The sequence below is a fragment of the Psammomys obesus genome, unplaced genomic scaffold, assembly GCF_907164565.1.
Source record: "Psammomys obesus unplaced genomic scaffold, mPsaObe1.curated_primary_1811, whole genome shotgun sequence".
Lineage (NCBI taxonomy): Eukaryota > Metazoa > Chordata > Mammalia > Rodentia > Muridae > Psammomys > Psammomys obesus.
In genome coordinates, this window is record NW_026596039.1 from 21,185,661 (window position 1) to 21,213,178 (window position 27,518).

The window sequence follows — 27,518 nt, forward strand, 5'->3', positions numbered from 1 at the left end:
TTCTGACACTGTTTCTACATAGAATTTAGTGATAAAACAGTCTTATCACAGAATTTTTCAGACAAAATTAAACTTTCACAACCCAGCACTATACTATAGTATCTGTATTGTTTGCAGCATACTTCATTTTGCTTAATAACAATTCTTATTCTGCCATTGTTCATATTATTCTACATAGTCTCAAGTTTTAATGTTAAGATAGTAGATGAAAACTTAGAAGTGTTCAGAAAGTGATATTTTTCCTAACTAACAAGAACCACCCCAGAGTAAAACAGGATCTTCATTACTACATATATTTTATGATGATGTGAAGAACCTCTTTAAGACAAGTATCCTAAAGATGTGAGGAATTTAGAATTTTCATTTTCTCATTAGTGAACTGGCTTTGGTTCTTAACCAATTTTGTTACTACCTCTCTCAAACGAAATGTTGCCATAGTGAAATGTACCCAGTGACTATCGCATGGGCCTCTTAAGAATTCATCATGTGTGTAGATTCTTGGTCACAGTATTGATTGGAGAAGAATAAATCTAGGGACTTGGGAGGTGCCTTGTGGAGAAGAACACTTGTTGCTCAAGCATGAAGGCCAGAGTTTGGATCTCCAGCGCCACACTAAAGCTGAGAGTGGCTGCACACAAGCGTAACCCAAGCTCTGGGCACTAGTGGACACTGGGGCACTGCTGGCAACTGCTGCTGACCAGCCTGGCCAGAACAGCACACTCCAGGCACCTGAGGGACACCAGACACCTAGTAACACAACAGCCCTGCTGGCAACTGCTGCTAACCAGCCTGGCCAGAACAGCACACTCCAGGCACTTGAGGGACACAAGACACCTAGTGTTGTCCTCTGGCCAGAACAAGTGCACTCCAGGTACTTGAGGGACACAAGACACATAGTAACACAACAGCCCTGCTGGCAATTGCTGCTAACCAGCTTGGCCAGAACAGCACACTCCAGGTACTTGAGGGACACCAGACACATAGTAACACAACAGCCCACCTGGTGTTGTCCTCTGGCCAGAACAAGTACACTCCAGGTACTTGAGGGACACAAGACACCTAGTGTTGTCCTCTGGCTTTCACAGGGTGACACACAGACACATACAAGTGCGTCCTTATATGTCCATGTATTGCATGCCTCATAAACATACACATTCTATATGAGAATAAATATAATAAATCAGGTTTTGGAATTGACTAAGATCTTAAATTATTTATAGAATTTGCTGGGCTTCTGACTTGTTCTGTCCTGTTAAATTATAATTCAGAGCAGGGTATAGTGGCACACAGGCCTTTAATCCTAATACTCAGTAGGCAGATTCAGGCAGATCACTGAGTCCAAGGCTAGACTGATGTTCTTGGTGAGTTCCAGGACAGCTAAAGCTACATAGAGAGACACTGCTTCAAAAAATATATACAATTAATGCCATACTTTAAGATTACTTCAATGGAATATCTACTAGGAATTAAATATAATCTTGTTATTGTATTTAAAGGGTATGCAGTAGAAATCCTCAAGTCCACAAACAAGATGAACCAGCTTGGAAACCTAAGTTAGCAGGGCCTGGGCAACAAGGGGTAAGTATTGGATCCCATTTATCTTTTAATTAGAATAGGTACACATTATTTTGGAATTTACTATTTTTGTAGGTAGAACACCATATGTACCCTTTTATTCTTAGGGGATTTTAGAGAAAGAAGCGGTAGGCTAGCTTTTATAATTAGGCAAGGAATGGTGCCTAAAAGTACAAATTATATTAAAAGAAAGAAGTTGCTAAGGCAAAGAAAAAATAAAGGACAGTTTGTTCAGGTGACTTTGGTGGCCTGTGGCAGTGAAGGGTGACTTAGTTCAGTACGGAGGAGAATAGTGTAGACTTAGCTTGGACCCTTATCGTTGTTCACAGTGATGAATATGGATTCTTTTTGGTCATCCCTGTTACTTCTGCTAATAGACAGGGCTTGGTGGGGCGGAGGGAAGTTTCCAGACATTCATGAGCCCTCTTTCATTGGCATCTTTTCCCAAATTACAAAAACAAAACATTGTTGTGTTATTTGTTTTATCATTTGGTCAAGCAGGTTGCCAGACCGGCCCATAAAAAGAAAGCTCGAATGGCGCGGACGCGCTCCGATTTCTTGACTAGAGGTACTTTTGCCGATGGGGAGGGGGATACAGAGGAAGATGATTACGATGACATTATTGAGCCCCTTCTCTCCCTTGACCAAGCTTCTCACTCTGAGCTAGGGCCTGTATCCAGCCTGGGTCAGGCCTCTCACAGTGACTCCGAAATGGTAATTTTTACAGTAATAAGAAAGAAACAGCAAACAGATCTGCTCGGAGTAGTCTTTGCTAATCTACAGCTAACCTTCACAGCCTCTTCCATGTAATGGCTTGTACATGAGAAGCCTCAGTGAACACAGCAACATAAGCTAAGTCTAATGTAATAGTACTCAAATTAGGGGCACCTTAACTGTTCATATCAAATGATAAATTAGCCAAAAGTAAGATTATTTAAATTAGCACTTGTTAGAAATGTTGATTATACCTTTAAAGGTCTAGAGTAGGAATCCTAAGTTTTTAAATTTTTTTTTATTTTTGTTTTTGGAAAGGGCCAGATAATAAATATTTTAGACTTTGTAGATCATGGTCTCTGTTGCTTGCAGATACTTAACTTGACAATTGCCATGTGAAAGCAATTAAAGACAAGAAGGTGAAAAAGGCCATGGCATTTCTAATAAGTATGCAGAACTGGTCATAGTTTTACTGACCTGGTATATAGAGTAAGATACTTACTTAATGAATTCAGACTTTAACTGAAAGACTATTCACTTAGAGGTAGGCAATTAGAGGTAGGGAAGCTTTTAAAGTTCCTGCCTTCCTTATGTTCAGTAATAGAAAAGAGACATGCATTTTATATAACTCAACTGGGCATGGTGGAACAGAATTACCTCAAGTTCAAGACCAGCTTGAACTATGCAGTGAGACCATGTTTTCAGAAACCAAAGACGAAGATGGATGTGGTCACACATTTATAAGTCTGAGGCAAGAGGATTGTCATGTTTTGATGCCAACATGAACTACATAATTGAAGGGTAGGGTAAAATAGAAAGCAAAATCCTGTCTTAGAACACTAAACGAAATGTACCTGTAAAACTCTGGCTTGATCTCTAACAAAGCACAACACATGTAATTTAATGAGGAAGATGTGCCATCCTGGGTTAACCCAACCAAATAGAAGGCTGTATATGGTATGAATTTGTTTAACCAGAAATCATAACATTTTAGTTAAGTTTGAATAAAACTATACTTATTTTGGCTAAGAATATAACTTGTATTATCATCCGAACCACAATTAGGTAAATATGTTAACATGTATGATTGTATTTGTAGATACCTTAAAGTGAAGAGAGTTTCATTCGTTGTACTGGGATAATGGCTACTAGGTGATGTGCTTGGTGCTCATTGTCCTGGGGTTAGACTCCTAGCATCCATGTAAAAAGCCAAGCATGCTGCTGTGAGTCCTCAACATCAGAGCTTAGATAGGAGAATCCCAAGGGCTCTGTGGTTAGTCAGCTTCACCACATGGCCAAGCTCCGGGATTCAGCGAGAGACTCTGTCTTAAAAACAAAACAAAAAACAAAAACCCCATAAAGCCAGACAATGTGACCTATGCCTTTAATCCCGGCACTTGGCATTTGGGTATCAGAGGCCACCTTGGTGTACATACCAATTGTCAGGCCAGGCTATCCAGGGTTCCAGATTGAGACTCTCTCTGGAAAAAGTAGAGCGATAGAGGAAGACAGACACACGTGCACACACGCGCTCACATTTTATTCTGTGATCGTTCTAGGAAATGCCAGTATAGAGACTCCACTAACTAAGTCTAATAGGAACTAAAACATTATGGTTGATGAAATAGTTTTGTTTTTTTTTTTAATTTCCCTATATAAATTGGTTCTCCAGTCTTTAATGTCTGTTCACTGTGGAAGTTTATGATGATCTTTGAGTCATTACATATTTGAGGTTCAAACTGTTAGGCTTGGATTATGTTTACACCCAATTAGAATTTCTTCAAGTTTCTAAAATATTCTAATTGTATTTATCTCTTATGATGGCTAGACTTCGTTTTTAAGTAGTAATGTTGACATTCTGTGGAGACCAAAACAAACAAAATGCAGGACATGTTGCTCCCTGAAAAACAAAATGAGTTATAAACCTGAAACTTGCAGAAGTTAGAAATGATTTGTATTCTTCTGTTAATGTGTATAAATAGAGCTCAGGTCTCTTGACTGTAGGATTTAGTAACTGTTATGAAGGTGCCCTTTATTTGAGTTATAAATAATTATATATGTATAATAGTTACAATTTTACAGTGGAACAAACAAATCTTACTGAAAAATATATTTTGATCTATTTCATATAGATTTATTGTTTATGGAAGAACTTAGCACTTTATAACTGTTGCTTTGTTCCTGAGTTTCTTTTGTGACAATCCTTAGTCCTTTCAGTGGTAGAATACTATTCACACTGGGAACTCTTGCTGGGATGAACCAGGAAGTTAGGCTTTCTGCTTGGAGCATTTGGCTCCTTTTGGTGTTTTAGCCTCTGTTCACCTGCTTGACAGTCACTGCATGCCTGTAGTCGTAGAACACCTTCCTGCACAGTGTGTTAGTCACCTCTAGCTTTCTTACTGTCCTCTTTTATCGTGTTTGAGGAACAGGTGGTGGTGCTGGTTGCTGGTGGATGCTTGCATGAAGCAGCTTTGCTTTGTAGAATAAGCTAGTAGATACTTGGTGAAGTATGGGTGTGGAGGGAGGGAAGGGATGGTTTTAAAATGTGTTTTTCTCTTGATCTTGAAAATGTGTCATATTTTAACATTCTTTCATACTGTGATGATGAATCTTACTGTTTATTCAGCGTTTTTGTTGGAATTACAAAGTGCACATTTTTTAAAAGTAAATCTGAGTTTATTGGGGACATGAATTTCTAAAAAATCGATTCCCCCCCCCTCCCCGGACGAATTAGTGTTATCACCAATATATGCTAACCAAGGAGTATGGCATTAGTTCTTAGCAGAAATGGCCATCTGCTCTTTTTATTTCTAAAGTTACTGATCTTGCAGGATTAAAACAATTGCAAATTAATCACCTAAAGGGAATTTGAGGTAAACATTATGTCAGGATGGTTAATTAATAGTCATTGATGCTGCAGGGGAGGGTAGGCAGGAGTTACAGTTCTACCTCTGGGATTTTTATCCTCTTAAATACCCCCTGTGTGCTGTCCTCCCTTGGTTTAAATGTCTACCACCTTGCTGTTTACCCAAGAAGGAAAAAAAGAGCATATTCTGCTAAGCTACATTTTAAAGATGACTTTCTGTATATCTTCTATATGATGAATTAGTAAAATTGTTTATGTTCCTTATCTATGAGATTAGTACAGGAAGCATACCTGTCTACACTTAAGTTGTTTATTTGTTTGTTTTCCTTGCCATTATCCAGATTTAAACCACCTAAAAATAATGCTATTGTTGTGGCATAGTTCCTTGCTAAGGTTTTTTTTTTTTTTTTTCCGTTCTTTAGAGAAGTTGTTCTTTTTTGTTTGTTTGTTTGGTTTTTGAGACAGGGTTTCTTTGTGTAGCCTTGGCTGTTTTGGATCTCTCTTTGTAGACCAGGCTGAACTCGAACTCACAGAGATTCAGATTCATATGCCTCTGCCTCCCAAGTGCTGGGATTAAAGGAGTGCACCACCCATTGGCCAGGAAGTTGGTCTTTTAAAATGTTATTGGTAAACTTCACTTTTTGTTGTTTATGAAGTTATTCAGGTCATCTAACTTTAAATATTTATTTGCATAGAAGTCTGGAACATGATTTCTTACAACTTTTTTTTTAAAAAATCACTGTGTGTAAGTGAGTACTTCCCTCCCCCTTGTGTTTTATGACAGTGTCTCACTATAGCTTGGCTGGGCTGAAACTTGCTATAGTAGACCATGCTGGTCTGGAACTCCTAGAAATCAATATATTGCATGTCTGACAAAGAAAAAAAGTTCTGCTTCCTGAGTGCTGGTGGTAGGCCTGTGCCACCACACCCACTTGACTGTTTCTTATATTTTAGATTAGTGTTTATTTTTAAGTTAGCTAGATTTTCATAACTGTAACAAAATTACCTGAAGTAACAGCATAAATGATAGATGTAGTCACGTGGTTCTGTTGCTTTGGTTTTATGACAAGCCAGTATATATCCTTTGTGATGGCTGACAAGGGTAAGGGTGTGTCTTCCCAAGACATGTCCCATCGCCTAGTTCCTCCCACTAGGTCTGCCATCACATTATGGGTATATCAATGGACTGATAATGATATAGTCACCTTCTTCAAGCCCTGTGTCTAAACACTGTTGCTTTGATATCTTAAACAAAAACCTTTGAGAGTCATACCATTTCCAAATTATAGCACATCGCTGTCTGTCTCATCTTTTCCGAAGAGCTATAATTTTTATTTATTATGCTTATTTTTTGTTTTCTACTTCATTGGTTTCTGATTTTATCTTTATATATCTAGTGCTTATAATTGGTGGGATTTATTAATGAATTCTTTGCTATCTAATGCAATTTTTGTGATGAACCATAAGTATTTGATAAAAGTACTCTGCTCAGTGTGTAAAGTTTCAAAATATGCTCAGCATCTCTAGTCCTCAATGTCTTCATTATATTTTGTATACCTAGCTGTCTCAGGCTGAGAATGGTAGGATAAATCTTCTATTCCTTCTTAATTGTGGCTTTTAATATTTAAAGAAGTTCCCTCTCACATTGAATGCTTTTTATTTTTAGTTCTTGTTAATACCTGTTTCTCTTTCTTTACTACTTCCATTTACTTGATAGACTTTTGCTTAACCCTTTCTTTTATCCTCACTTAGATGTTTCTATATAGTTGAGTCCTACTTTGAATAAAATTTAAAGTATTTTCCATTCATGGGTGAGTCAGGTCTTTATTGATCTGATAGGTCAGTTATAACTTTTTATTTTTTACAGGATTGTTCCACCATACCCAACCTAATCAGTTATCAATAAGTAATACCCTATTAATTCACATCTGTGACACCATCAGTCATTCTGCTCTCATCTTCTTTATATCTGTTTTGGGAGCTTTTTTCTTTGTCAGAACATATACTTTAATATTACCTTGCTCTAAGTCCTAGCTTTGTGTTCACCTTTGATCTGCTAAATTTATTTATTTAGATGAAACTCTTCTAGCAGACTGTAGTTACTCAGGAAGGATTTTTAAATATTCAATTTTATGACTTTTATATATAGCCTTGATATTTGAGGAATCATCATGACTACATTAAATCTTTGATTTAGGGGCTGTAGAAATGGCTCAGCAGTTAAGAGCACTGTCTGCTTTTGCACATACATCATGGCTTTCAAAAGCCCATCACCTCAGTTCCAGGAGATCCTAGAAAGCAGGCACACTGTGCACATGTCATGGATTCAAGTAAAACATCTGTGCCCATAAAGTAAAATAAATTTTCTTTAATTAAAAAATAGATCCATAATTTTAAAATCCAGATTTTAATTCAGTGGTTCTCCATTGCTGTCCCTGAGTTTTTTGAAAATGTTGTTTTATTGGTATCTTTCTTTATGTAGTATTCTCTATTGCCATTCTAACTCTCTTGTATTAGGATTCATTTGATCTCTTAGTTTGGAGGTTCTCAGACTTCTTGTGTAAGTGTAGGATAAGATTTCAAGTTGATCATTATAGATTAGTGATCCGTTACATCTACTAGACTCTTTATGTAAATGCTTGTCTTATTTTGTCTTTTGAAAAGTTATCTTTATATTTACTAGCCAAGTTCCATTATTTTGTTTCTCTTGTTTAGGAACTTCAGGTATTAATAATGGTTTTTGCTTTGTTATTTTGTTTTGTTTTTTTTTTTTTATTTCTTTCTTCTTTGCCTGTCTTGTTTTACCTCTGATGGTTTTTTCCTCCCTTATTATTTTTATTTTATATTCTTTATTATTTTCTCAATTAAAATTTTGTGCTTTTTCCTTCCTTGATACCTTTTAAGTTATTTTCAAGATAATTTTATCTTTTTTATTGATTGCATTTGTTTTTTGATAGGTCATTACTTAGTCTGAAATCTTTATGCACTTTCGGTATCTGCATCCCATTACCAGTCATCTTCAGTTTTATTCTATACCTGCAACATTATGTTATTCTTTATCCCAAGCAAGGGTAAACAGTAAACCTCCTGATTGGCAATCTCTATGAATTTGAACCAAAAATAAAGCTTACACACATGCGCATGTGCTTTAAGTGCCCACGTAATTCTAGTGTTAGACTAATATTTGACTTTAATATTTTTGTGAGGAACATAGTTTTTAGGTAATAATATATTCTTTTGAACCACATACTAAGTGCTACAACTTTTATCCTTGTAAAATTGACTGTATGATTGCATTGTTATTGACTTGATAATATAATTAACATTGTAATTGAGGTCTATAATATAATTAACATTATAATTGAGGTCTAGGATTTACAGTGACAGGTACAGATCTTCATTTGACAGTTTGCTGTTTTGAGGACTATGTTTACAACTATGAAACCTATGCTTCAAGTATCAAGATTTCTTTAATATCAACAATTTTCTCATGTTTCTGCTCAATTTCCCTCTTTTACACTACTCTCAGAAACAACCACTATTCTCGAACTTTGTAGAAATGTAATTAGATAATATGTGGTAGGAAGAATTCTTTTGTAAAATTGATATTGAAGTGTCATCTCTGGAAGCTTGAGTCTTTTCCATAAATTTTTGTTTTCAATTTTCCTTTTTCATCATGTAGAGTATAATTATTACTATTTTAGTATCTTTCTAATCGAACAGCAATTCAATCAATGTAAATGGCTTGTTTTATCTTTAAGGAACATATATTTATTTCTACTTCTTTATGTTAAGGAACATATATTTCTACTTCTTTATGTTAAGGAACATATATTTCTACTTTATAGTTCTCTTTTTAAAACTTACGTAGTTTACATTGTGATTTTTTTTTTCTGGTTAGTTGAAGGATTTATTTTTTTCCTTTCAATTAATATTTTGTACACTATAGTTTTCTGGTAATATTCCAGAGCTTTGTTCTGGAAACAGTTTGATAATTTTCAGGGCCTTCAAAATCGGTAGACCCTAACAGTAGTCAGTTGGAAGGCAAATTATTCTTGACTACTAAGGCAAGTTCATCTGTATCCTTAGTGGCCTGTGCAGCATGAAGTTCAGGTCCTGGCCCCTGGGCACTGGCATTACTGCCAACCTTACCTTTAATCACTTCAGATGGTTATATCTTCGGTCTCCTGTTGTTTTCACATACAAAGCTATTGATTAGTACTAATCCAAATATGCAAAGGGAACTTTTTCTAGATCTACAGAGTTCTTCTATCTTTCTTTCCTCCCCAGTACTGCTCTGGTCACTTTGATTGCCATGAACTTTTATTTTAATGTGTTCAGCAAAAGATACCTCGAAAGTTTTACCTGGGTTCCCCCTCTCTTTGTCACAGCACAGAAACTAGTAACATCTTGAGGAATAAGTAGATGCAGGTGTAAGCCACCTGCTTTCTTTGTTTCTCACCAGTTGTCTTAAAACCTGCTTTCTCTGACTTTTTGTACATTAGATATGGATTTCCTGTATGCTATATTGGCCACAGACCTCTGTATTTAAGAACTCTGGGTATTGCCTGATTTTTGTGCTATAGTCAAGCATATCAAAAAAACTAAAGGATATTTTCACAGATGAAATACAAGAAAATTAGTTGAATGAGTAACAAGAATTCTCAGAATTAATTGTCCTTAGAGGGGGTACACTAATTGTTAAATGAAATTGAAGTGCTAGTTTGATGACATAAATTGGTTTTTCTTCTGTGTGACCTGGGTTTTTTGTTTTTTTGTTTTTTTTTTTTGTTTTTTTAATTTGAATGAATATAACAATAATCTGTAACCCATAAAAAGAATCCCCACCTTGAGGTACAAATAAAAAGAGGTGTAAAAGATAATAATGTTATCATATTTCTTAGCCTCAGATTTTTCTGAGTTTATTTTTGAATGGTCTTGACTGTCTTCCTAACTTACCTGATGAGATTCTTGCTAACTTGCCAGGAAATGTGAACTGAAGGTTACTGAATTCAATCATGCTATAATACATTTACTTGGTTTTAAGTCTTTCCATGTGTAATTCCTACAGACATCACAACGATTTTCTTCAGTTGATGAACAAGCAAGGCTCCATAAGGCTATGTCTCAAGGAGAGATTACTAAATTGGCAGTAAGACAGAAGTCTTCAGATTTGGACATAAGGTATGACATTAATTTTTTAATTTTTTTTTTCATTTATTATGATTTTACTTGCAGTGGTGTTTTGCCTGCGTGTGTGTCTATGTGAGGGTGACAGGTCCCCTGGAACTGGAGTTATAGACTGGAGTTATATGCCTACCATGAGGGTGGTAGGCATCAAACCTGGGTCCTGTGGAAGAGCAGCCAGTGTTCTTAACAGCTGAGCCATCTCTCTAGCCCTGAATAATATAATAACTTCAGTGATCTCATTTCAAAATTGATACATTGAGTTTTTAAATTAAGGAAATTTGCTTTAAAAAAAAAAACACTTTACAATCAAGCTCTCTTTATTTCCCTTTGTAGACTAAGCCTTGAATTCATAGGCCTTGGACTCTGGCAACTAACCTTTCCATTCACATACAGTGTGCTTCTCTTGTAGAGCAGGCTGGTGCTTCATTTGGCATTGTTTTTTCTGGTCATTTTCCTTCACCTATTTCAGGAAGCTGTCTCCTGGAGTGCTTAATAGGATCAACTCTTGCATCATCTCTCTTTGCAAGAATCTTGCCCTTATCTTGCTTGTTTATAATGATGCCCATGACATGCTGGATGATTTATAATCTTCCTGTTTCGCCATGCCAAATTGTGAGGCATTTCTTTTTTAACAGTACTCATTCCCTTGATGTCTGCATTATCACCCTTTATAGATTCCCTTGTATGTGGCCAGAGGAACACCTCCATGTTTTCTAAAGGCCTAGGGCACACATAGCAGGTGCCACTCCACTTTCCCTTTGTGTTTTTCACTTTGGTGTATTACTGGAAGATGGTGCCATGCCCCAGCAGCTTTTCCTTTAAAATGTAAGAAATAAGTAACAGTAGTACCAAGCACTTTATTATGCTGAGATATATATGTATATATATCTTGTGTGGATAGCAGTATGATTGGGGGAAGTTTCTTAATCATTAATAATACTGTATTGTAAAAAGAGAAAGATTAGATAGGATGAGATTGATTTAGCTTTGGACTTGTGATATATTCTGCACTAAGTGCTTTAGGAGAATATTTTTGAGTTCTAGGACAGCCAGGGCTTTGTTACACAGAGAAACTCTGTCTCAAAAAACCAAAATGAAAATATTTTCAGAAAATAATTTTGTTCTTTTGGAGTGCTCGTTGGGGAGCTGGGGTGTAGCTGCATGTAGCACATAAGAGGATTTACTCTGGAAGATTGAGGACCTGAATTAAGGAAATACCCACACACAAAAGTCTGGTGCTAAAGAGATGGCTTAGCAGTTATGAGCACATACTGTTTTTTCAGAGGACCTGTGTTCAGTTCTCAACATCCATATGGTGGCTCAAAATTGTTTTTAACTTCAGTTTCAGAGACTCCAAAGCCCTAATGTGACCTCCAAGGATACTAGGCCTTCTGTGGTGCACATACACACATGGCAGGCTTTTAAAGCACTCATACTCCTACCTATTTGTGTGTGTGTGTGTGTGTGTGTATGCGTGTGCATGATCATGCTCACAGCTGTAACCCCAACACTTTGGAAGGAGTAGAGACAGGAGCATCACTGGGGCTTGCTAGTCAGTAGTGTAGGCTCCAGGTTCAGGGTATAAGAGAAGAGAGTGGTAGAGCAGGACACCTAACATTCTCTGTTGGCCTCTAGTACACACAGGGATGTTCATCTGTATACACAGGTTTTTGTATATGTATACACCCATACACACAGAATTCATGGACTTCTTATTTTTAATTAGACATCTTTAAAAAAATTATATAAGCATTTGGACCCTGTCTAAAGAAAGATGTCAAGCTATGTTAAAGAGAAAAAAAAAAATCTTAATTGTAGAACACTTTTTATAGACTAAGAGGGATTTACAAGGGACTTAAGACCAGTAAAGATTATACCACAAATAAGAATTGAAAAAGAAGATTGAATAGATTAAAGGGCATATAATTAGAGATAGTTAAATACGTAAATTTAATTTTCATTTCATTTGCCCAAATGACCACAAAGGATGAAACAAAAGAGAAAAAAATCAAACATGTAAATGTCTTAGTAGATGAGGAAAGACTCAATATTAACCAAGTAGGTGAAACTGAGAAAGACACATATAGGTGGCTAACTGGCCCTCTCTATTCTTAGCAGAAAATAATGAACTATTTTTTAGAAAAAGATAAAAATAGAAGATCTCCAGACTTAAGCTTACCCAATATTCCACCCCAGACAGTTTTTCTCTGTATCTTTGGCTGTCTTGGAACTCGCTCTGTCGACCAGCCTGGTCTCGAACTCACAGAGATTCACCTGCCTCTTGCCTTCCATGTGCTGGGATTAAAGGACTACACCACAACTGCCAGCAAGTTTGCCCAATATTTTTAAGGTGTGGGCCAAGTATTTGGGTTCTTTTTATTTTTATTTTTAATGTTTGTGTGATGTGATGCATGAATGTACTGGTATATGTGTGCTTGAGTGCAGGTGTATGTATGTGAAGGTCATAGGCCATTCAGGTGCTAGCCACTGTATTTCGTGAGATAGGTTTGTTACTGAGTTCTTGGGCTTGCTGGTCTGGCTAGTCTGGCCAGCAGCTAGCTCCAGGAATCTCCCTGTCTCCACCTCTGCAGTACTGGAATTATAAGCCTGCAAGGCCACACCCAAGGGCTCTGGGGACTGAACTGAGGGTTTCATGCAAACACTTTACCTATTGACCTATCCCCTGTATTTTTTTAAATGAATTTTACACATTAAATGCTTAAATCTCTCAGCTCTTTCCTTTTCTTTGCTAAGTAATGTTTTTATACCCTTTGAGCAGATGGTTCAAAGAGTTTTGGGGACTTTGTTCATCTGTTGAGGAACAGTTAGAAGGGATTTCCTTGCAAAATTGACCAGCCAGATAACCCTATAAGGAAGACATGGTTTAGGAGCTCTGCTAGTGCACACTAGAGCTTCCAAGCAACACTTTAAACCTCATGTTTAGTCATAATTAGATATCAGTGATTACCATACATTTAAGAAAAACGAAAATTTACAAGATAGAAAACTTCAAAACCAGTAGATATAATTAATAATGAAAATTCTACATAAATCAATATAGCTGAAACAAAACTTTATGAAAAAAAACATAATTTCTGAAAATTAAAAATGATAATGGGTTAGAGGCTAGCAGCTTAATGGATAAAGTGCTACTAAGCAAGTATGAAGACCTGAGTTTAGATCTTCATCACTCACATAAAAATCTAGGTATGTCATTCAGAAAGACAAACAGGATGGACATTGGAAGAAGGAGAAAACAGGAAACAGAACAGGAGCCTACCACAGAGGGCCTCTGAAAGACTCTATCCAGCAGGGTATCAAAGCAGATGCCGAGACTCATAACCAAACTTTGGGCAGAGTGCAGGGAATCTTATAAAAGAAGGGGGAGATAGTAAGACCTGGAGAGAACAGGAGCTCAACAAGGAGAGCAACAGAACCAAAAAATCTGGGCACAGGGGTCTTTTCTGAGACTGATACTCCAACCAAGGTCCATGCAGGGAGATAACCTAGAACCCCTGCACAGATGTAGCCATGGCTGCTCAGTTTTCAAGTGGTGGCCTAGTAAGGGGAACAGGGGGTGTCTCTGGCATGAACTCAGTGGCTGGCTCTTTGATCACCTTCCCCTGAGCAGGGAGCAGCCTTGCCAGGTCACAGAGGAGGACAATGCAGCTAGTCCTGATGATACTTGATAGGCTCGGGGCAGATGGAAGGGAGGAGGAAGACCTTCCCTATCAGTGGACTTGGAGAGGGGAATAGGAGGAGATAAAGGAGGGAAGGTGGGATTGGGAGGGAGTGAGGGAAGGGGCTACAGCTGGGATGCAAAATGAATAAACTAATTAATATAAAAAATAAATTTAAAAAAATCCAGGTATAGAGCTACAGCTGTGTCTCTAGTGGCAGGGGCAAGAAACAGTAGATCCTTGGAGCTTACTGCTCAGGCCGGTTAGCCAAATTGGTAAACTTCAAGTTCAGTGAGAGACTTCATTTCAAGAAGATGGAGAGTAACTGAGGAGAACACTTGGCAACACATACTACTACTAATACTACTACTACTAATAATAATAATACAAAATGGTAATGAGAAGGCAGAAAAGTAAAGAATATATCTCAGAAAGTTTTCCTAAAAGAAAAATACATAAATGAGATAAGGAAGTTCTAACATCAGTTTAGATAAGGAAGTTTAAAACATCAGTTACTTAATACGAAGAAAAAATGTAGAGGAGCAAACTATTTCTAAAATAAATTGAGCTGGGTGTGGTGACACATACTTGTAATTCCAGCATTCATTCAAGAGGTGGAGGGAAGAGAATATAAAGTTGGAGGTCAACATGGACAACATGGTAAGACTTTGCCTCAAGGGGGAAAAAAAACCCAATTCAACCAAATTTCATAGAACTGACGCCCCAGTAAGGACTGAAAACTGTAATGGATAAAAGTAGGCTTGTACTTGAAAAGGTATTTCCATTGTAACAGTAAAAGTAGGTTGTCGTCATCATCACCATCTTCTTTTACTTGTCTATCTATCCCTCCATCCCTCCCTTTCTTTTCCGCCCCCCCCCATATATTACATCTGACTGCAGTTTTTTCCTCCTTTCTCTCCTCCAAGGCCTCCCAGCTCTCCTGTTGTGCCTCCTCCTGTCTACTCCCTCATTTCCTTTCAGAAAAAGGCAGGCCTCCCAAAGACATCAACCAAACATGGCATATCAACTTGCAGTAAGTCTAGGCACCTTCCCTCCTAGTATGACTGGATGAGGTGACCCAGTGGTAATAACAGGGTTACAGAAGCATCAGAGGCAGCCCTGCTCCCACTGTTAGGAGTCCCAGTAGAAGTCCAAGCTACACAACTGTAACATGTATGTGGAGGGCCTAAATCAGTACCATTTAGGCTCCCCGATGGTCAGTTTAGTTGCTCTGAGCCCCTATGAGCCCAGGTTAGTTGAGTCTTTGGGTTCTCCTGTGACATCACTGACCCCTCCGACTCCTACTATTCTTCCTCCTCTTCTTCCGCAGGATTCTGTTAGAGCTCCGCATAATGTCTGACTGTGATTCTCTGTGTCTGTTTCAATCATTTGCTGGAAGAAGCCTCTCTGATGACAGTTGGACTAGGCACCAGTCTATGAGTACAGCAGAATATCATTAGGCATCATTTAATTGACTTTTTTTGTGTGCCAGTCATGTTTGGTTCTATCCTATGTCTCTGGGCTATCTAGCCTCTGGTTCCTGGCCCTCCAGGCAGTGCCAGGGTTGGGCTCTCTCTCATGGCGTGGGTCTCAAGCTGGACTAGTCACTGGTTGGCCTCTCCCCCAATTTCTACACCACTTTTACCACAGCACATTTTATAGGCAGGACAAACCTACAAATTTTAGGTTGAAAGTTTTAAAGCTGCATTAGTGTTCTAATCCCTGTAATGGAAGTCTTGCCTGGTTACAGGAGATGGTTGGTTCACCTGTTCCTCCCCCTCCCCCCCCCCCACACTAGGGTTACCCTCAGAGATTCCTGGGACTTCTTATTGCACTAGATTTCTACTCATCTCTGAGATTCTTCCTACCTAGCCAATTCCAGTTGTCTTCTCTCCAGTACTCTCTTCCTACATCTTCTCCTGCCTGCCCCAGTCCACCTGTAGTATCTGTTCTATTTCCTCTACCCAGGAAGAGGTTCAGCATACAAAAATCTGTCAGTGTAATCCACCATATAAACAAACTGAAAGAATAAAACCATATGATCATCTCGTTAGATTCTGAAAAGGCCTTTGATAAAATTCAACACCTTTTTATGATAAGTCTTGAGAGATCAGGGATACAAGGGACATACCTAAAGATAGTAAAGGCAATATATAGCAAGTCAGTAGCCAACATCAAATTAAATGGAGAGAAACTCAAACTAGTTTCACTAAAATCCAGAACAAGATATAGGCTTGTTACCTAGTAGGTGTTGAAATTTTCAAATTCAATTTTTATGTTCATTCACAAATTATTTTACAAATTATAACCCCCAGTATAAAGTTAGAATATATAGTACATGTGAGCTGCTAGCATTTCAGTGTACTTCATTGATTTTCATGAAAAGAGACATCTATATATGAAGAGTCATTATAGTATAGCAAACTGTCCAGCCTGATGGCACACACCATTAATCCCCGTTACTTGAGGGTGAGGTAGGATGAACACAAGTTCAGAGGTGGCTGGAGCTATAGAACTTAAGGTCTGCCAGAACAACTTGTGAGATGCTGTTGCAAAATAAAAGAAATAAAAGAACAGAAGAGAGACAGATGGAGTTCAGTGTTGCATTAGTTACTTTACATTTGCTGTAGTAAAACACCATGATCAAGGCAATTTATGGAAGGAAAAGTTTATGTTAGCTTATAGTTCCAAAGGGATAAGAAAGAGTCCAGCATGGAAGGGAGGCATCACAGCTTGATTAGGAAAGTGATCACTCACATCTGTAACAGCAAGCAGGAAGCAGAGAATGGACAAGAAGTGGGGCAAGACTATAAACAAAGTGTGCCTGCAATGACTTACTGCAGTAATGCTGCCTCTCGGTGTTTCCACAACCCATCCTAATAGTGCCACCAGGAGACCCAAGTATTCAATACATGAACCTGAGGGAGTCAGGTGAGGGCATTTCTCTTTCAAATCACTGCAGTGGTAGAGTGCTTGCCTAGCATGTAGGATGCCAGAGGCTCAGTTCCCATAATAATAAACAAACACTAACAAGCAAATAGATAAAATACTTGTATATATCATGGTAGGAACAATTCTCACCGGAGGATTAATTTTAGAAAAGTCACTCAAGGTTTATTTATTTATTTTTCATTTATTACAATTTATTCACTTTGTATCCTAGCTGTAGCCCTGTCCCTCATCTCCTCCCAGTTCCATTCTCCCTCCATCTTCTCCCCCTACAGGCCCCTCCCCTAGTCCACTGATAGGGGAAGTCCTCCTCCTCTTCTATCTGACCCTAGTCTATCAAGTCTCATCAGGACTAGCTGCATTGTCTTCCTCTGTAGCCAGGTAGGGCTGCACCCCACATGGGGAGGTGATCAGAGAGCCTGCCCCTGAGTTCATGCCAAAGAAAGTCCCCGCTCCCCTTACTAGGGGCCCCAGTTGGAGACTGAGCCTATGGGCTACATCGGTGCAGGTCCTCTCCATGCATGGTCCATGGTTTGAGTATCAGTCTCTGCAGGACCCCCTGGGCCCAGGTTTTTTGGCTCTGTTGGTCTACTTGTGGAGCTCCTGTCCCCTTCAGGTCTTTCTGTCTCCCACTCTGCCCAAGTTTGGTTGAGTCTCAGCATCTGCTTCTATATCCTGCTGGGTAGATTGTTTCAGAGGCCTTCTGTGGTAGGTTCCTGCCCTGTTCCCTGTCTTCTCCTGCTTCCGATGTCTATACTGTTTGCCCTTCTGAATGAGGATTAAGCATCTTTCCTAGGGTCCTCCTTGTTGTTTAGCTGCTTTAGGACAATAGATTTTAGTATGTTTATCCTCTATTATATGGCTAATATCCATCATAAGTGAGTATATACCATGTGTGTCTTTCTGCTTCTGGATCACCTCACTCAGGATGATCTTTTCTATTCCCATCCATTTGCCTGCAAATTTCATGATTTCCTTACACCCATCAGAATGGCTAAGATCAAAAACTCTAGAATGCTCTAGAATTTGTGGAGAACAGGGAACCCTCCTCCATTCCTGGTGGGAATGTAAACTTGTACAACCACTTTGGAAATCAATCTAGTGCTCCCTCAGAACATTAGGAATAGCGCTTCTTCAAGATCTAGCTATACCACTCCTGGGCATATATCAGATAGATGCTCAACCATACAACAAGGACATTTGCTCAACTATGTTCATAGCAGCTTTATTCGTAATACCCAGAATCTGGAAACAACCTAGATGTCCCTCAGCCAAAGAATTGATACAGAAATTGTGGTACATTTACACAGTGGAATATTACTCAGCAATTAAAAACAAGGAAGTCAATATTTATAGTTTGTTTTTTTTTTTTTTTTTTTTTTTGAGAAAGGGTTTCTCTGTGCAGCCTTGGCTGTACTGGAACTCACTCTTGACTAGGCTGGCCTCGAACTTATAGAGATCCACTTGCCTCTGCATCCCAAGTGCTGGAATTAAAGGTGTTTACCACCATTGCCCAACTTACAGGTTTTCATGGTGAAATATTTCTATTTCTAAATAGAAAAATATTTACAACACCCGAAAGTATCAAGGATGCTTAGGACTAGAAGGTGTTTTCAGATTTTTTCATTCTTTGGGAAGTATTTGCATATGCATAGTGGAGCATAGTGGAATAGGAGCTAAATGTACTAACAAGTTATTTATAGTTAATTTACACCTTATACACATAGGTGGTGGATGATTTTATACTTTTTTTTGTATAGTTAGTTCATTTATGACCTGTCACTTAGATGAGTTTTTCACTTCTGCCCTCATCAGCTCTCATAAGTTTTGTATTTTAGAGCAGTTGGGATTCAGACTTTTCATCGATGTTTAACCTGATATGTAAAGTGTGATTAAAGTAATAGTACTCATCACTGCTCTTAGCAAATGTTCAAATAAGTAGTGGCTGTGGCTAATTATAATGCTAATGAGTGAAAACGTTTAAAATTACATTGAAATCATGATTTCTGTGAGTAAAATTTAAGATTCCTATTGACAGACCAGGAAGAAATTGCTAACAATATAAAGGAACATCTTTTTTAGAGTGGTTAGTAATTAACAATAATTTATTTGAATGAGTTTTCTTTGTTTGAAGCTACATTTGAGCTATAACAATGAAAAGATGATCAACGAGCAGGCCAATCAGATTATGTCAGAGGCAGTCCCTCTTCCCATTACTATGTAACCCACTTGGACTCTGAACTGCCATGGGCTACACCTGTGCAGGGGTTCCAGGTCATCTCCACGAATAGTCCTTGGTTGGAGTATGAGTCTCTGGGAAGACTCCTGTGTTCAAATTATCTTGTTCTGTTGCTCTCCTTGTGGAGTTCCCGTCCCCTCCAGCTGTTACTATTTCCCACTTCTTACATAGAATTCCATTCACTCTGCCCATCAGTTGGCCATCAGGCTCAGCATCTGCTTTGACAGTCTATACTGCAGAAGCTTTCAGAGGCCCTCTGTGGCAGGTTTCAAGGTTGTTTCCTGTTTTCTTCTGGCTTTCAGAGGCCCTCTGTAGCAGGTTCCGAGGTTGTTTCCTATTTTCTTTTTCTTCTGATGTCCATCCTCTTTGCCTTTCAGGATGGGGATTGAACATTTTAGTTAGGGTCCTCTCTTTTGCTTAGTTTGTTTAGATGTACAGATTTTAGTGGGTTTATTCTATATTGTATGTTTATATGAGTGAGTATATACCATGCGTGTCTTTTTGCTTCTGGGACAACTCACTCAGGATGATCCTTTCCAAGTCCCACCATTTACCTGCAAATTTCATGATTTCCTTATTTTTCATTGCTGAGTAATACTCCATTGTATAGATGTACCACAGTTTCTGCATCCATTCTTCAGTTGAGGGGCATCTGGGTTGTTTCCAGCTTCTGGCTATTACAAATAAAGCTGCTACAAACATGGTTGAGCAAATGTTTTTTTTGTGAGGGGGGAGCAGCCTTATCAGGCCACAGTAGAGGACAATGCAGCCACTTTTGATGAGAACTGATAGACTAAGATCAGAAAGAAGAGGAGAACCTCCCCTATCAGTGGACTTGGGGAGTGGCATGCATGCAGAAAGGGGAGGGAGGGTGGGATCGGGAGGGGAGGATCGAGGGGCTAATGGGGGGATACAAAATGAATAAAGTGTAATTAATAAAAAATTAAAAAAAAGAAATAGGGGTTCTGAATAAAAAAGGAGAATATAAAGATTTATTTAAAAAAAAAACTAACTAATATTAAAAAAATAAAAATGTAAAAATAAAAAAAAAAACAATGAAAAGATGGCAGTTTGCCATCAGGAAGCATAAGTTGGAATTCTAGTTTCACTGTTTTGAGACTTACCAAATGATTTAAATTGTATTCAAGATGAAGAGTTGAGAGTATGGCTCAAAAGTTTTGCCTAGCATGTTTCCACCCAAGGGTTTGAATATTGAAGTTCCAATAGACTACTACATATGAAGAGTATAGACGCTTAAGAGGAAACACAAGTATTACGGAGACATCTGATTTCCATTTTACCTGTATTTTGTTTTAAAAACAGACCTCAGAGAACAAAGATGAGATTCTGGGCCAAAGGGAAACAAGGAGAGAAGAAGACTACTAGAGTAAAACCTGCTACCCAGTCGGAAGTCTCATCACTCTTCGCTGGCTCAGATGTGACACCGGCTCATCCATTTTCTGATGGTAAAAATGGACAAAGGGTGGAGCTTCATAATTTGTTACTCATTCTGAAGTGTACTGTGCTTTCTTCAGAATGACACTCCTCTTGGAGTGATGTTTTACTGATAGGACTAGTGTTGGTAAGTGCCTCCTTTCTTAGTAAAGCAAGGGATATTCTCTGCTTCTGTGAGATGCTCCAAGAATGTCACATACAACAGTGAAGCACAACCACTCGGTGATGATGAATCTTGGGCTAGCCTTTGTTTTCTAAATTGTAAAGGTTTACCCTTGATATATGTACTTTATAATATTCATAGTAATTCATAGCATTATCTCATTATTGAGTGCTAACATGTTATATATATTAAAACTATTGATTCTAAGAACAGTTTTTCTGATATTGCTGTGATTATTATTCGTGGTTTATAGGTAATAGCACCAAAGGATAAGAAGTTATCTATTTACACATATTGAAATGAGAAGACCTAAGATTTGGATTTGAGTTCAGGCATTCAAACTCCAGAGTTGACATTTTTTTTTGTTGTTGTTGTTGTTTTGTTTTTTGTTTTTCTTGTATTTTATTTGTCTGTTTTAAGATAAGGTCTTTCTGTGTAGCTTTGGCTGTCTTGGAACTGTGTAGAACTTTGTATTTTTAAAACTTTTTGTTGATTCTTTGTTAGTTTTATAATCATGCACCATAGTCCCACTCATCTCCCCATCCCCATCTTGTATGCCCTTTTCTCTTTCAACCTTCCCCTCAAAAGAACAAAAAAACACCAAAAAAACAACAACACACAAACTAAAACAAAACAAAGTATAGAAAACATGTCATTGTAGAAGCTGTGGTATGTCCCAGTATGTCCCACAGTAGATCCCTCTGTCTGCGCGTCTTCATTTGCAAATGTTTATTGCGATAAGTCATTGGTCTGGTTCATGGTCAAAGACCATGTGACACCATCAGTATTGGGTCATCACCAGGACTTCTGGTTATCCCATTGTTGCTCTGTGTCATGGACATCCTGCAGTTTTGGATCAGTAGGACTGGCCCTTTCATGTGTCCCAACCGTTTACAAATGATTGATAGAGATTTTGGGGTGGCCAACTCAGAGACGTGGATCTTGGTGGTAGCTGAGCTGGTCAGCACACTGCTTCTCCCTTATCCACACCACAAGGGTAAGCTTTCCAGCACTGCTCTGGCCATGCTGCCCTCTGCTGCCATCTGCAGGAGGTAGGGTCAGCTTTCTTGCTCTCATGCCCTCAGGTACTTGCTCAGCTGCATCTACACCTCCAGAGTCAGCTCCACAGTGCAGCCCAGTCAAGATGTGGGGCCACTCTCCCAAGTGCTGCCGCCTCTGAGGGGCTTGGCCAACTTTCCTGCTCTCTTTTTTTAAAAAGGAAGAATTTATTTTGATCTATAATTTGAGGGAAACTGAAGCATGACAGCATGAATATGAGTCTGCATTCAGGAAGCAAAGAGAAGAATGCTGGTGTTCAGTTCCCTATTAATGCAGTCTGTGACCCTAACCCATAGAATGGTACTACCTACATTTAATGGTGGTCTTCCTGCTCAGCCTAATCTCAATAATCCCAGAAATTGTCTCCAAAGTGATCTTAGATCCTGTCAAGTTGACATATCAACTGTCACATCTACTATACACTAATGCTTACAATTTCATAATGTAGCTATTCTTTTGACTTTTAGGATATAGATGTAACACATGTGAAAGTACCCAAGAGGAGCAATTAGCACTTGAAAGAATGGTAGAGATGGAATTAACCTCTCATTTTGTATCTTGTAGCTCTGTTCCTGTCAACTTACCGTCTGATATAGATGAAAATAATAGTAAATTCAGTGGTTATCTAACCCGAATCTAACTTTTAAATTATATTTACATTAGAAAAACTTCTAATTTTCCCCATTGCATTACTCAAATGTTCATTTTCTTAATACATTATCTAATTGACAATCTTCATTCTAAATCTTATCCTTTTCAGTAATTATATTCTAATATAATTTCCAAAAAAGAGTGGTAAGGCTCATTAGTTGAAAATATACATTATAAGCAGATGTCATTATATAAGGGACATTTATGAAAATTAGGATTATGGACTTTATTTTTGTTTGGAAAAAATTAATAAGGTAGCCTTTGTTTTTAATGCTAAACTGAGATAATTTACACGATATGATTACTTCATTCTAAAAAGGATACTAACTTTGCAAAATAATTATTTAGTTAGTTAAAATGGAGTCAGTTTATATCAGTTTTTATATAGCTTTATTTTGGTGTCATGTCCCAATTGAGATTGAGTTTGTCCCAATTCCTGCCTGAAGCGACATTTATTATAGAAGGAATTGCTTTTTGTTTGGTTTATTATCAGGGTAAGCATTTAGATGGAATTAGGATAAGCCATTGTTGAGAAGTTAAGGAACATACATGTTGAGGAAGCGAGCACATGTGAAATGAGAAGAGGCCAACATTCTCCTTAGGTTTCGGATAGGGCTTTGCAAGTCTAATCTAGTTGTGGTTCCAAATTGTAATGGTCAGCATAGAATTTTATTCCCTAGTGTGAAAAAAATAGGAAAACGTGGTACTTTTCTCTGTAATATATACTGCCAGTTTGCTCCACAGATCCTGTGAGAGTTTAGACAGCTATAGGGGGTGTGTAGAAGAAAACCCTCAATAAGATACTAGAGCAGAAGCAAGCCAGGTGAGCTACTTGACTTCCTAACAAGGTATTAACTATCAGCAGGCAGTGTCGCTGTTGTGGTCATGGTTGTAGACTACAGTAAAAACTGTAATTATCAAATTCTCCTTTTGGTTAGTTAGATATAATAACTGGATGTTCCTTCAGACAAGTACAGCACAGTTACAGCTGGATGGACAGTATTTAATATGCTAGTTTGTAGCTTACTCCTCCCCATCTTTGGGACTAAGGTTTTTACAGTAAGGATAGAGATTTTCAATATTTTTACTAAGCCTATGTTTTTACTTACCCTTGTTTTGAATTGTAGAATTAACTCAGTACCACCCAACACCTCCTTTGAGCCCAGAACTGCCTGGGAGTTGCCGAAAAGAATTCAAAGAGAATAAGGAGCCTTCTCCAAAGGCAAAGCGCAAGAGGGGTGTGAAAATCAGCAGTGTGGCCTCAGATTCTACGCATTGGCAAAATGACTCTGTTCAAATCATAGCAAGTGCCAATGATTTAAAAAGTATGGATGAATTTCTTCTGAAAAAGGTATGCTTTGCTTGCTGAGTTAGCCTCTGAGAAGATTTGACTAAAGAATACTTGTATACACAGGGTATGCTATATGCTATATAACATATGCTATATGTTATAATAAGACAGGTTAAAACTTCAGTCACACAAGCAGTGGATTTGTTATCAAAAGGTCAGATAATAGGGCATGCGCAATCAGACAGGATTTAAAGTTTTAGTCTCGTCTATGATTTCACAGTTGTCGTATATGAAGGTGAGGCTTGTAGATTTGTAGCTGTTCTGTTGACAGAACTGTAAAATCAAAATGTCAGAAGGGAACTTAGATATGATGCAGTGTATTGTCCTTTTCCTAGGTCCTGTAACATCCAGTGGCTTGTACGTTTAGAATATCACTGCTTGAGAGACATTTCAACCATTGCATTTGTATCTTTTTGATGAATTAATTGTGTATAACAACTTTTTCTGTGGCTGGTCCTTAGATGAATGACCTAGATAATGAAGACAGCAAGAAGGATACATTAGTGGATGTTGTATTTAAAAAAGCCCTGAAAGAATTTCGGCAGAATATCTTCAGCTCTTACTCATCTGCATTGGCGGTAAGCTAAGGCCATGTCAGGAGATATTCACAACTCAGCTTGGCTTTGTAATTTTAATAATCTGTAAAGCCGGACTCAAGGGAGCCGTTCTTAGGGCTTGTTTAATTATTATAGGACTTCAACTGTTATGTTTTTACTAGTACTTAGTAGATCTATCCTGCCTATATTTTATGCTATCGTGGGACTTGGTGAATGCTAGATAACTACTTGAGCTGGCTCATTATAAACTATATGAAGAGCTAACCTATATTTTACCAGTAGAAGCTGAATCAGTATGTAAAGAATGTCTCCATAAAAGTTAACTTTTTTTTTTTTTCCTTCTCATTAGATGGATGATGGGAAAAGCATACGCTATAAAGACCTGTACGCATTGTTTGAACAGATTCTGGAAAAGACTATGAGGCTTGAGCAACGTGATTGGAATGAATCTCCAGTGAGAGTTTGGGTTAACACTTTCAAGGTGTTTTTAGATGAATACATGAATGAATTCAAGACTTTGGATAGCACAGCCTCAAAGGTAAATGAATTACTTTGATTTCCAGAAGTAGTAAATTATGAATTTTTTTAAAGGAATCTGTTTAGGAAACATTTTTTTTAAAAATTAGTACCAGTGTATATTATTTCTATAAAATGATAGGTTTTATTATGATTTTCCTACATCTATACAATGCAATTATGATTATGCTGTTCATGGCAGCACATGCCAGTAGTCAAATACTGAAGAGGATGAAGCAGGAGGGTCATAGTTCAACACTAGCTTAGATTATAACTGACTGTAAAGCTGCATTTCAGCAAAATATGACAGAGAACATTCCAATTTACCATTGCTTTAGATCCTCCAAACTCTGTTCTAATAATTTTGCCATATATTTTTTTTCTGAACTTGCTTCACTGAACATATCCTTCACAATTAAAACATAATAGTGTGTCCACAATATTATATTTTTAGCTTTAATGAAAATTAATATATGAATTGACTTCTGAACAAAAATGGTTAAAGGTGAAATGAATTATGTATCACTTAGCTTCCACCTAAGAACCTACAAGTTAGATCTCTCTTGAATCTGTTTTTCGGAAAAAATGTGTTTTGTGGGAAATCTAAATATCAGAAATATTAACTGTCACTTTTCAGTCCTGTTAAGAGTTGGAATCCCTAGTAAGGGGGACAGGAGTTATTTCTGTCTTGAACTCATGAGCTTCCCCTCCCTGCTGAGGGAGGAGCAGCCTTGCTAGGCCACAGATAAGGACATTGCAACCATCCTGAAGAAACCTGATAAGCTAGGACCAGACGGAAGGAGAGGAGGACATGGCCCTCTCAGTGGATTCTGAAGGGGGCAGGGAGGAGATGAGGGAGGGAGGGGAGGATTAGGAGGGAAAGAGGAAGAGGGCTACAGCTGGGATACAAGTGAATGTATAAAATTATTTAAAAATAAAAAAATATTAAAAAAAAGTCCAAGGGAAGAAAAAAGTAATAAAATTATATTATAGAGAAAAAAAAAGACTTGGAATCTGACTGCTTGATATTTTAATTAAATCGTGGTTTAGAGCTAATATTTTATAATCTGTATTACAAAAGAGATAGTCGGGTAGGAGTTAGGAAAGTAGATCACTTGCTAGAGTACCTGCCAAATAACCACAAAGCCCAGATCTGAGCTCCAGTACCATATAAAACAAGGTGTGGAGGTCCACATTTCTAATCCCAGCTCTCTGGAAGCAGAACAGTTCAGGGTCATCCTTGGCTACACAGTGAGCTTAAGGCCAGCCTGGAAAACACCATATATTTTTCAGTTGGTTGTAGTGGCACTGTCAGTCTAGAGACTTAAAATAGGAGGATAGAGTGGTCAAAGACAGCCTGTTTTTATATAGAGAAAATCTAACTAAAAAAAAATTAACAGAAATACTTGTGTGTGTTTTAAAGAAAGAGATAGCTGTCTAAACAAGATTATCAGTGTATTTTCATTACAACAGATGTAACAGTTATTTATATATTGATTGTGCTTTGTTTTATTTTTACTTATTCTAGCTTATGAATTAAAATTTTAAATCGTTTTAAAGTAAACAAGTTGTAGAAATTCTTGTGTTGTGGAAATCAGGCTTGTATGTTCTGCAGAAGCTTCTTAGGTCTTGGTTGCTCTTCCTTGAAAGGGCAGGTTTACACTGTGTGTCCTGTGGTCATCAGGAGATGTCATCGTGTCAGCCTTCCCACGCTCTGCATGCCCCTTTATGTTACCTGTCTCACATAGCAAGCCTTTGTCGTTGACCACCTGACCAGTGATTCAAATGGCTACGAATGATGTGCCATTAGAATGAACTGACATTTAAAAAGAGATCAGTCTCCTTTTGAAAAGATCCTTCATTCTTCTGGTTCTGTTAGCACTTCATTTTATCAGACTTAAATATTTTGTCAAATTTACTTCAGCTCTGTACAATTCCTCTTGAAGAATAAAGAGTTTTTATTATCTCTTGAAGCCATTCAAACTTTTTCAAAGAAGAGAGTATATTAGTCTTCGTAATCTCAGTTTATCTTTCTCCTCACCTCTGCCAGGTACCTAAAACAGAAAGAAAGAAAAGGAGGAAAAAGGAAACTGATTTGGTAAGTTACACTCTTGGTATTTTATAAAAAAATAATACTCTCCAGCTCAGTAGCTTAAAGCCCATCTTCTGTTCCCGTGGATAGATGATATTATAGTAGTAGGTACCAGATCCTTTAACAAAGTAGGACTGGTAGTGGCCCTGGATCTCATGAACACTAACTTTCAACAGTGCTTTACTAAAATGGAAAAAAAAATTGGAATATTTTCTCAAAATGGTGTAAATAACTTTTATCCAGTTTGTTTACTATTTCTGTAGGTTAGCGCTTTGTGAACATTTCATGAAATGGAACTGTATAATTCCTGGTTTTCCCATATGGCTTCTTAGCCTGGCATTCTTGAGGTTCATTCATGTTGTTGCAGTAGTGAGCCACACTGAGTACAGCAGAGTGACGCTGTCGACATCACTTTGTGGGGATTATGCGGAGGATGTTGTGCATGCTAGGCAGTTAGTCTG

At 37.9% G+C, this 27,518-nt stretch overlaps 1 protein-coding gene across 3 annotated transcripts in view; it reads left to right on the forward strand.

Annotated features, from left to right (window-relative positions):
• The window catches only part of Myo9a (myosin IXA), a 196,257-nt gene that overhangs the window by 132,675 nt on the left and 36,064 nt on the right, over positions 1-27,518 (forward strand). For 2 of the 3 annotated variants that reach the window (XM_055621828.1, XM_055621829.1), the window contains 8 exons: positions 1,497-1,578; positions 2,077-2,289; positions 10,227-10,339; positions 20,537-20,679; positions 23,669-23,892; positions 24,354-24,470; positions 24,799-24,987; positions 27,016-27,063. In XM_055621828.1, coding sequence (XP_055477803.1) covers positions 1,497-1,578; positions 2,077-2,289; positions 10,227-10,339; positions 20,537-20,679; positions 23,669-23,892; positions 24,354-24,470; positions 24,799-24,987; positions 27,016-27,063 — 1,129 coding nt within the window. The remainder of the gene's footprint in view (positions 1-1,496; positions 1,579-2,076; positions 2,290-10,226; positions 10,340-20,536; positions 20,680-23,668; positions 23,893-24,353; positions 24,471-24,798; positions 24,988-27,015; positions 27,064-27,518) is intronic. The other variant, XM_055621830.1, reaches the window with a different exon arrangement.